The sequence below is a fragment of the Toxorhynchites rutilus genome, chromosome 2 (assembly GCF_029784135.1).
Source record: "Toxorhynchites rutilus septentrionalis strain SRP chromosome 2, ASM2978413v1, whole genome shotgun sequence".
Taxonomy (NCBI): Eukaryota; Metazoa; Arthropoda; class Insecta; order Diptera; family Culicidae; genus Toxorhynchites; species Toxorhynchites rutilus.
Window position 1 is genome coordinate 189,800,926 of NC_073745.1, and position 12,378 is coordinate 189,813,303.

Below are 12,378 nucleotides of genomic sequence, written 5' to 3' on the forward strand. Positions count from 1 at the left end.
GTCTCTTATATATAATCTTAGTCTTCTTCGAATTTCTTCTGATGTTATATTCACAAGAACAACATCCTGTCGTAGAGTTGTGGGCTGCTGATCCGTCCGCTCAGTACATTGCAAAAAAATGTTATGTCAGCGATCTTGTGCCTGTTGTTGACGATATCTATATCTATCAAATAACAGAGATCTACTAACGCTACCGACAGAGCAACCTGGTGATTACGTCTAGCTATGCGAACAAATGTTCATTGAAACGATTGATTGTCCGCATAAATAGACGCAAGCGTTTTCCAAATGGAAAAAAATATGTTTTAATCCGCAAAATCTCCTACGCCCTCTTTGTGCCGATAATATCCTACAACTGAACAGATTATTTCATTGGAAATATGCACGGTTATGCTTATAGGCCAAAAAACAACAAAAGTGCGTTTCCCAACACTAATGGTGTTGTCGATTACATCTCCTATGCAAAAATGGGCAGTGCTGTTTGTAACAAAAAACATGTGCTATTAATTGCACAACTTTAATCATATCAAAAGTCTCCGCTGGCTGGTCTAACTGAACAATGCACAACGGCCCAGGAGGTGCATTTAAGTGGAAATTAGAATTTAGAGCTCAACCATTATTCTCTAGACAAAAACTGTCTTCGACAAAGTTTGTGCATATAATAAGCGCTTATTTTTATGTTGTCAAAAATAGGGTTAACAAAACTTTCGAAGAAATAAAAGATCTAACTTTCTTATCTTTATAGATAGAGGTAAATATAATTTCACAATGTTGTAGCCTCAGTTATTTTAAGCAACTTTGTAGAACAAAGTTTTATTCTATCTCTTGAAATATCCGATATAGCGCTTTTTATTCTAAGTTTCATTATGGTGACCATGAAAGAACGGTTTTTTTCTCTCTAACTTTTATATTTCAAACCCTACATCAAAACTGTCTTCGAACGACTTTTAAAGCTTTTTTTATCCAAAATATATATTTTTATTAAGGCTCATATGGCGTCAGCCTAACGGGGCTGGGAGTTCAGTATTTCGACAATGTTTGCCTACAACTATATTAGTAATATGTAACCGATTACTCGCGCTTGGCTCGATGTTAGTATTACAAGTGTTCTCATAATTGGGATGTTGCAGTTTCCTATGCTCTGTACGTGTGCCCGACACGGGGGATACTTCCTATTGAGATGCATCTGACCGTTAATCAGCAACGCCCTTTAGTCTGTACCCCATATCTAGCGTGGTGCGTCTTTCTCGACTCGAGGAATCCAAGATAGAATGATCACAACTTTTAGAGCTTATCAAGACTAATATTTTATTATGCAGAGGTTGTCAATATTTTAATCCTACTTGAAATTATTGATGCTTCTTCACCCAAAAACTCACTTCAATTTTAATTTACTCAAATACAAAAAATAACATAGTTTTGGAAATACCACATTATGTAGAGTGAAGTATGTTCTTTCAAATGCAGTCAACAAACATTTTTCATGTTTGCCCCAAAAATAATGACAAGCGAATGAAGAGAGCGTATTTTTTGGAAATAAATATAAATAAATTTAAGTAGAATCGAGATATGGACAAGTTCTGCATCGCAAAATATTTGTCTTAGTAAGCTCTAAAAGTGTTCTAAAGACAGTTTGCATTTAAAATTTGAAATGTAAAAAAACAGAGAATGAAAACCGTTTTTCTCATGGTGACCCTAACGCTACCTACAAAAAACGCTATATCGGTTATTTCAAGAGATTGAAACAAATTTTGTTCTACAAATTTGCTTAAAATAACTGGGACTAAAACATTGTCGAACCATATTTACCTCTATCTATAAAGATAAGAAACTAAAATCTTTTATTTCTTCGAAAAATATTGGTAACCCTATTTTTGGCAACATCAAAATGAGCGCTTTGTCATATGTAACAACTTTGTCGAAGACAGTTTTTGTCTAGAGAATAATTGTCGAGCTCTAGATGCTAATCTCCACTTAAATGCACCTCTTGGACCATTGTGCAATGGAACAGAAGGAATACTCTTACGCCTAAATGGCAACTGTGTAATTTACCATATGTATAGATACTATAAACATTTAACATCTACACGAATCAATCCGGCTCTGTTACAGCTAAGATGCTAATGAGCCTGAATAAATAAACAAATGGGGTAAAAATTGTGAGGGGTTATATCTAGGACACGACCTCATATTTTCGACGTAGAACTAAGCAATTATATTATGCAATCCACTTGTTTTCCACTTCGAATATTATTGTAGAATGCATCGAAATTTTTGTAATAGATTATGTTCTTCGTTACAAATAAATTTGATAAACGTCCTTTTACGTTTGATATTATGCCTAGGACTACCAAACGATCATTCTATTTTACATTTCCCTCTGAAAATATTGCACATCTCATGTTTACGAGTTCTCGAACCGCGAAGGTTCATTCACCTCTAGTATCTGAAATAACGATTTTCCAGGCTTCTCAGTTAACTTCAACTAGAGCGCTGACTGGCTTCGTCTAAATCAGCCTTAATAGAGATATAAATATGATATAGTTTCAAATTTCCAATTATGTAATGCTAGGCTGACGGTGAAAAAATCGTTTTAAAAACTAGTAGACTTTGAATATTTTTGTCAACAAAATATCACCGAGAAGTTTCGCGCACTCAATACAATGCAAATCACAGAGAAGGATCTAAACTTTCTCAAGTTCCCTACTCATAAAGAGTATCTCGAGAGCTTAGTAACAACGCTCGATTTGCGTTACCTCGGACGTAATGCTTTACGCGTGTATCAAAACGGGTTTAGGTACGTACATGAGTACATCAAAATAACTGCATATTAAACATCAAATATATCATCATCCAGATCTCTTGCCAAGACTGATTTCGAACGTAGACGGAATGAAATCGAGAGCTTTCTGTGCTCTAATCAGTACTCGAATGTACTCTACAGTAGAGGATTACAAATATCTGACAATTTTTTGGGAGAACTAGCTGTTCGTGAGAGACCCAATCGTCTCGGATTACTTTCTGTGAGTATGCATTCGAACAAGAAGAATCTAAAATTATTTATTGAGGTATTTCGCAGACTATAATCTACATGCGATACGTTCTAAAACATGAAGAAATTTCCGGTTACATTGATTATGAAGAAGCTCTACGCCGTACTAACATAGGCAAGAACAGCTTGGATTGGAAAGCAATTTTCAGGGGTGATCAAGTACTGTATCCGACAAAGTTAGATCTTTCGTTCTACAACTTTAAAACTGACGAGGTTTTCAACACACGTTCCGCAAATTACCATGTTTTATACGATCCTATTCGAGGTGTCATATTCCGAAATATACACGATCGCAAGGATATATATCCAAACCCAATCGAGAACGATGTCGGACCTAATACAACTCGAATGGAAATAGATAGTGATATCTATGAACAGATTATGTTGTACGATCATGTTATAAGAAAAAATTATTAATCGATGAGTCAAAATACAATGCATCTGAACTGTATATATAATGTTTCTTTTACACGGTGGCGTCAATTCATCAGATGAATATTTCCATGGCGCTTGCGCAAATTCACACAGAACTAGCACTGGAAGCATGCAACAATCATTTTCTCTTTTCGGACAGTGAATCCTGTTTGCTGTAGTATTTACATAGATCAATTGTGTAATGCTAATAGCGGAATATCTACCCATGTCATTGACATCATTAGAGCCACTCACATACAGAGCAATTTTGTACTGACGCGTTCTCTCAGCCAGAATTCCCGCTCAATAACCACATATCGGAAATAAACAGAGAGATGTAGAAGTGATAGTGAACCTCGTAGACAAGTGGTTAATAGCATCAAAAATAGTGAACCACGCGGAAGCTTCCGATTCAATCCCTGTGGAGGTTTGAATGATTTTAAGGCTTAGAGGTTTATAGACTTATTTGTCAATACCTCAAAATACACATTTATTTTGTCTTCTTTAAAATTTATTTGAAAACGGTATCTGCCAAATTCTGCCAAAAAAAAACTATAGAATCTCCAATTGTTTAATCAAGCGCTCCCTTCGTGATGACCGGCACGGTAAACGGGCAGGTTTACCTTAAGGAGTGCCTACAGAAAAGCTTACTACCACTATTGAAGCAGCACGAGGGCCCGACCATCTTCTGGCCGGATCTCGCTTCGTGCCACTATTCAAAGGACGTTGGAGTGGTACGAAGCCAACGGGGTCACCTTCGTGCCAAAGGAAATGAACCCGCCCAACGCGCCGGAGCTTCGCCCAATAGAGAAATATTGGGCGATTATGAAGCAGGCCCTCCGGAAGAACCCAAAAGTTGTCAAATCGGAGGCGGACTTCAAGAGAAAATGGATTTCTGTTAAAAAAAAAAAACTACAACCTGACGTTGTACAGAACCTTATGAACGGGGTAAAGAGGAAGGTGCGAGCATACGGGCGTGGGCTCGAAGTATGAATAAAACGAAAATGCCAAAAGTTGTTTAATAGTTTTTATTTTACTGTCTAAAATTTTCAAAAGGATCGGTCTACTGGGCGAATTTCTACAGCGTTTTTTCCGTGATGCTTTTTTATGTGACACACCCTTTATTACAATGCATGAATTGATATTACATCGCAACTGTTCAAACTTTTTACTTACAAAGCAAATATGATGAATTCAATTGAATTCGAATATTGTTTTATTCAATCGATAATTTAATCAATACAATACAAATGCTTACTAAGACAACGTTAGTCCCACGTCAACGTTGCGGTTATATCATAGATATAACCCACCATTTTCTTCAAATTCTCAAAAATATTATATGGTGAGCCCTTACTATTTCCAATGAGTCGTCCATACATCGGAAGGTGGACACTTTTACAGGGGAAAAGTTTTTCTAAAACGGCACATACATCTACAATATTATTGCACAACATAGGTGGTTGTGGAATAATATTGAGGGTGTGTTTCAGTTATTGAAATGTTGTACAATATATTATATGATATCAACAAATTTAGATATTTATTGTGCAACGCTTACAATATTGCATGATCTATGTGTGACGTTGTGCAATATGGTGTCAGTTAATGTCAAGGCTCATGTTTACATTTACATCGTCTCGGGTATAAAGTGAGTGTTATCTTAAACAGTTTAATTTGGAGGCGAATGAACTGCAAAGTTTAAAACCTCTTAAAAACAAAGAAGAAGATAAACAATTTCACAGACTGTTTTTCGGGGACGCGTGTGTCGCGATGGCCATCAGAAACGCCGACGGGAATTTTATTCTCGAGTTTATTGAGACTAATCGTTCACATCCGGCATTGTGGGATATCAAGTGTCAGGTTCCAACAAGTACTTGCGATGAAATATTGATCGTCAGTAGCCAGCCTTGCACAATATTAAGACCCGACTTCAATATCATCTCCAAATGATTCAATTTCATTGCACAAATATTACTGTGACGCCATAATATTGTACGTCTGTGGACAACCTTCAATAGTGTTCCATGTTTTTCTTTGAAAAATTACTATTAATTTTTAATAGTAACATCTTGATGTATAAATTATAACGATTTACATGTTCTGCTTTTCTCTTTTTAGAAACATGTCAAACGCGAGAAATTACACATGAAAATACGAGTAAAACATTATTTTAAGAGAATCTTCATACAAAAATGCTTTATATTCCAGAAACTATAAAATATAGAAAGTTGAAGTCGAGAATTTTTTTATAATTTAATAAATAATGTAATTTTTGACGTAGAACTACGTCTTTCATTAAGGGTGCCAAATGAGAAAACAGGTCACGTTTTTATGAAATAAACTTAACGTTAATAATTATTTTTGCCGCGAACGGATTTTGGCGATTTACATACAAAACGAAACGGAAATTCCCTAAGATTTGTTTAATATGCTATACATTCGAATCCTCTGGTTTGTAAATGGTTAAAATTCATAAAAACTTTAAGCGTTTCCATTTTCCCATACATTTGTTCTGTCCATTTGTGTGCTTTCCCGAACAAGGCTTTCAATAACGAGCAACGAAGGAGAAATCGTAGGATTTAAAGTCTCCGTAAACAAAGGAAAAGAAGAAGAATGAAGGGGAACACTTGCCTAGAGTATAAACAGTGGATCTCGCAGAGGAAAACTTTTATTCGGCATCGGACTGTTGAGCAACCCAAATCACTTTGCTTTCGCTGTGCTTCGATTTAAGATTGGACCCCACCAGTGGTAATCCAACTTGGATATAGTCGTGTGTTTTTTTCAGTTCGTTTTTCGCGTTATTCGTATCGTGTGTTTTTCTTTCCGCGACATAAATTAGACGCTTCGCATAATGTGTGACGAGCGAGACAGGCTCGAGCCCTGCAAAAAACGAACGCATTGCCAGGAGCAATAAAATTTTGAGGCAAGTATCATCTAATGATGCACGCAATGTTGGTGCAGTGAAAAGCGCTCGCACTGAACCGAGCCTTCGCGAGTGTGACACCGCATCGAACAACAGCGAAGTAGGCAACTTCGGCGCGTAGGTCGAAAATGTAAACGCCGTTACCCAGCCAGCAACTAAAATCAAGCTCCCCCCCGCTGGCGGTCGCTCTTGACAAACTCATCAGCGAATTTGCATCGATGAGTGTTACAGCAGAGTACAAGCTGTGTGGCATAATTCAATCTTTTTCCAAGCAGGGCTTCGTTGGTGCCTTTGACATTGCATCATTAAATGCATTAAACTGACGTTATGGCGAAGCAGGCGTTAAGGTTGTGCGCCAAAAAATTATTTGAAGAATACCAGGCATCTTGAATGTCGTACTGGAATGTTATAAGTTATTTGGGTTCGCGTGCCAGTCGCAAAACTGCCTTCAACTACGATTGCATTCACGCTAATCTTGATCATAATGAAGCAATGCTACTGTTTTTGAGGTTGTTGATATTAACAAAAAGTGTTTATTTTGCTTGTTTAGTCACCAAGAAGAAAGTAAATGTCGTTTTGGAATTTTGTATGTAACTAGGTTTCGCTTGCCAGTAGCAAAACTTCCTCCACTAAGGATGACAGCTGTGCTTATCTCGAGCATAAGAAAGTAATGCAACTTTTTTGAGGCCAGACCAATATTAACAGAAGCGTTTCGCAAAATGATGAGAAGTGTTTATATTCCTAGTAGTTTCAAGCCAACAATGTATGGCTCTGTATACATGCTATGGCGAACGCTTGTTTGGCGCTTGGTTTACGTTATACGAACGATGTTTAGAGGTGCGATTCAACTGAGGCAATACAAAATAACATGTAGCATAATATTTGATACATGCAAGTGTTGTTGTTGTTGTTTTCATGCGGTGCCAATGATATATTGATGTAGTTATGAGATGTGGAATAATGGTGCAACATGTATATAATCGACTGTAGCCGAGTCTATGTCAATTGCGAAAAAGGCCACCGGAATAGCGTTCGAGGTAAATTTTCAATGCATTGACATGAAATAAATTGCGACATGAGATCAGCTAGTGTATTGTTCTGTGAGGGCACGAATGAATCATCAATCAAATATCGTCAACTGATTCTACAATGAAAAAACCATTTCAGAGATTATTCTACTATGCAGTTGTTTCTAAAATTTCACAGCATTATAGAATTATATCCGAAGGTATAAACGAGCGACTTATATAAAATAACAGCGTAGTTCTACGTCAACAATGCGGTCGTATCTTAGACACAACCTCCTATAATTTTTTTTTTAATATTTCAAGTATGTTGCTTAGAAGATCCATGTGTTTACACCCAGAACGTTTCACTGCTATCTGAGATGGTGCTGCCAACAGCCAGTCGAGTTGGCATGAAATTCGTCACATACAAAATTGGTCTGTTCGTTTGCGTGCGCTTAAAAAAACTCGCAAAGTTCGGCACCGATGAAGCTCATATTATACAATCCACTTCAAAGATTGTTGCTACTGCCAACTCCCCAGGAAGTTTTAGGATTTCCAGATAGAATAAGTAGACTTCTGAGATAAACCTGTGAACATAAATCAACTTTCTAATATTTAATATGTATTCTGAATAATAGCAACACATTTTTTGCAAGTGTTTAAAATATCGTTAACTAAAAATATATTTGATAATAATTTTCAATCCATTTATTTTTATTCTATTGCCGTTGCAAAACACAATCAGTAAAGCTCAAATTCATTTTTTCGAATTGTCCACCTGGTCAACTATGGTACAGCTAATAAAATTTGAAATAAAATAAACTTAAATGGAATTAAAATTTAATTTAGATGCATTTCAGTTATTATGTTATGTTATGTTTAGTTATTCTAATAAAACAAGGTAAATGTCCACGTAGACAACAGGATAGGGTTATGAAAATGTTCTCGATTGTCCACAAAGGGGAAGGCGGGAGCATAAAATCGTGCATTTCCTGTCCACTTGGTACGTATAATGGCGGATTTACAATCATCCACAATGAGCGCGATTTTTTTTTCTTCAATAACGATTTTTATTCGTCAACCAATCAGAGCAAAGCGCGAAATCACCCATGACCATTGTGAAGAGCTGCACTGAAAAATATCGCGAGTGAGTATATTGGCGATCTAAAGCCGGGTTCAGACGGTGCGAGTAAGCATACGAGTCGGTCTAGTCAGTTATACCATGGACAGACATACAACTGTACTAGCGCTGTACGTGTACAGCTTTGTACAGGTACCACGATAGCATGACACACATACTTTAGTTGTACATTGTACCGCATGTCAGACTGACAATCAGAAGTTTGAATTTATTGCATTGTATTTTCACCAATATTTCAATGAAAAAGGTTTTTATTTAGCGTCTAAACTATCGAACACAACAAATATGTATCCAATCTGAGTTATTAACTCAAGAGAAAGTCATTGAAAAGAATGTATACCAAATGTTTTGATTCGTTTTGTTCATGCTACCCACCACTAACCGTCTATGGCGCTGCGCACAGTACAACTGTAGCCATGTACAGCGGTAAAATAGGTCGGTACAGGTACAGCGATTGTACCGAGTTGCTTGCATGGTTCTAGCACTGTACATGGTGACAGACATACAATTTTCGAAGTACAACGCAAGTACAGCTGTATGTCTGTCATAAGTATTACTGCAGTGCAGCTACTCACACCGTGTGAACACATCATGCCAGTTAGTGTCATGTGTGATACGGCGTGCGAGCTACTTCAAAGTTTTTTGTATTTACTCGCACTCGCATCCCTCAAAACGTCAAAAACAGAATGTAGCGCTCGAATCAGGGATGCCAAATCTTTACATTGTCTTTACATGTCTCTTTTTTAAGATATTTGAAAATATGCGAAGATATTTTTTAGACTTGGAAATAATTGGAAAAACTAATAAAACCCTCATGTTTCTAAACGGAATCGTTGTAATTTTGTTTTGCACGCTGACGGGGCACGTTTTCTTTTTGAGATAGTTTTATTGGGAATCTAAATATAAAATCATTATCAAATCATCAAAATAAATCAGCGGGAAAGAACATGTCAGCAGTGTAACAATTGGTAGTCAGCAAAACACAACCTGGATGGTATCAACCATCTCTTTTTTCATATTTACGAGCTAGAGCTAACAACTCTCCCATCTGCATAGTGAATGATGAGACTTCCCATTTCTTCTTAGCAATGTAACCTAAAACTCAAAAACAAATCACGTATATTTTACTTCCGCGCTTTCCAAGGTAGTTCTCACATGCAGGAATCGTGCATTTTTCTACTTGTGTTTGATTGTGCTCTCGAATTTCCTTCTTTAATTCAACCATTGTCAACATTTTTATAGTTTTCACTACTGAAAGAGGTAAATAAATAACATGTTATATATAAAATTGCGCAGAATTAAATTTCTTACAAACTCATCACAATCAAATAATCTTTTATGATTATAACATTGTAATTTATGAAAAGAACTACAAACCTTCCATAAGCTCACATGGCAAAATTTAAAACCATCATCACTTTCACCGCAGCGCCGCCTAGGTGTAGATTTGTACGTTAGATCGCCAATTGTCTGATCTTATCTTAGCTTACGTCGACTTCATCATCGCTTTATCCCTTTTAATGTGATAAATTTGTCTGGCAACCTTGCCTTTTATTGAATCGACTTTTCCGACGCGGTGACAAGATATCCGCGTTGACGGCATTGAGCTACGTATTACGAAATGGGGAAGTAGGCATGACAATATGGGTTTGCAGAAGAAATGAACAAACTTTTAAAATAAAAATTATGAATGAAAATTATTTTTTGCAAATCAAATTAGTACTCTATGTAAATGAAAATCACTTTTGCTTGCAAGTAGTGAACAAATATCATACAAAAATTGTGTCTAAAGATAATTTTATATTATAATGGTAAGTTTTGACGAGAATATCTAGAAATTCATAGAAAATAGTTTAAATTAGGGTCAGAACAACGTACTTCTAGTAGGTAAATAACGCCAAGAAAAAAAATTCATACAAATTTTAGCAATTTAAAACTGCCTTAGGGCCGACTAATCCGATAGAGAATAGTTGACCTCATACAAACCTAAGTGGTGCGGACTCAATTCACTTCATTTTCAAGCAAATTCAAGCATTTTTTCAAGTGATTTCTTGCAATAAATTCTCATACCACCAGAGATGCCAGATTTACAGATATGTTTGTTAATTCACAGAAATATCTGTAAAATACTTTTAATTTTTGCAAATTGCAAACTTTTTGGATGTAACAATATTGCACAGGTTTATGAAAAATGAGAGGCTCTATTCATCACACTAAATATATTTGACTCACCGTATGACATTTTTCCATAGTTTTAATACATAAAAAGTTTTCATATTTAGTTTATATCAATACACATGACGTTAGACCTATTTTTTGAGTCATTCATTAACACTTTGCCGTCCAGCGTAAACACAGTGGTTACGTGCGCAAAATAGGTCGCACCACAGTGAAGTCGTGAGCATAGTATCACTCAGTAACCGACGACAGTACTTCAGCATCTTTTACATTCTGTTGGTGTTTTGTTTGGTAACAATAACTTGTACACGTCAACGTTTTTTATGATTTCATAAGTACTTTTGCCCTGACATCATTGCAGACGAAAGAGACGATACGTTTCTTCACGATGAATGAAAAATTGCATTCATTTACTACACATACTATACATTTACTATACTACACTTTGAAATTTCATGACAGTGAGGGAACAGAGTCGAGAACCTATGAGAACTATCGATGAGATTGGTAAAACTTATAATTTCTCGATAATGTCAAGAACGGCTGGCGACAAACCAACTAAACCGAATTAGCGCTACCGGCGCCAAGCGAATCATTTTTTAGCAAACGAGTGGTTGCCGTCCGTCGCTAATTTCCTTGAAAATGACTCTCCTAGAGGGGTCTCTTTTGGGCAAACGACAATGAGTTTATTCTCAAAGCCCTAACTGAACATCTTTGAGTAATATTAAGATTGACTACATCCAAGCGATAACGGAGATTGTTTCATCCCAGTTCATTAGCATCCCTTCAACCTCGCACTGTTAGTCTATATCTATCTATATAAATAAAAATGGAAAGCCAAATATGTTCGTAAGCAAAAAACCCGAAGAAGGGATGGCCCGATTTTAGCCTTCTTTATTTTGTTGTATTTGTCTCTTCCCGTGGATCAATATAGTGGAGAGCAAAATCGGAAAATTTTCGGAAAACTCTGAAGGAATGTCGGAAAATTTGGAAAATTGAATTCCCATATGACCGAAAATTACATCATGATGAGCGTTGTTCGACCATTCGATATTTGCGCTAGCGAAGTTGATCTTCGTTCGAAAGTGGAAATGGATTTTCAGGCAAAACAACGCATTCATATATCTTCTATCCATCTATCTATATAAATAAAAAGGGTAAAAATGGAAGACCAAATGTGTTGCTAATCACAAGATCCGATGAAGGAAAGGTCCCTTTTGAGCCATTTTCATTTTGTTGTATTTGTTGTATTCTGCCCGTAGAACAATGTTATGGTGAGAAAAAGTTCAGAAATTCGTTCTAAAGAATTCATATCAAAACCAAGGCGCCTAGAAGTATATCCTAAGGTGGGCCAACTTGCTAAAACCACTGTTCAGCCATCTTGAAAGTCTACTGTGTTTTGTTTGTAAACAAAACAGAATACGCTTGTGCCCAAGCTCGCTCGTGATCAGTCTGTCTCTTTCACAATTCAAGCAAATATTTCCCCTTCTGCTTTCTTCCGTACAGTTTTCATATACCGCTCTCCTAACCAACTTAGTTACGAAATGGCCTCACCTTAGAATATACTTGTAGGCGCCTTGATCAAAAAAATAATTTTGCGTTCTCAATGGGAAAATGATTTTTTGGACCACCGGTTAACTTTGAAAAATCATATCTCCAA

At 36.4% G+C, this 12,378-nt stretch overlaps 1 protein-coding gene across 1 annotated transcript; it reads left to right on the forward strand.

The window, feature by feature from the left end:
* Positions 1–2,662: 2,662 nt before the first annotated feature.
* LOC129771212 (cilia- and flagella-associated protein 299-like) lies at positions 2,663–3,470 on the forward strand. Its single transcript, XM_055774632.1, has 3 exons — positions 2,663–2,797; positions 2,858–3,023; positions 3,080–3,470. Exons 1-3 carry the CDS (start codon positions 2,664–2,666, stop codon positions 3,467–3,469), a joined length of 690 nt encoding a protein of 229 aa, XP_055630607.1. The 5' UTR covers position 2,663; the 3' UTR covers position 3,470.
* Positions 3,471–12,378: the final 8,908 nt, after the last annotated feature.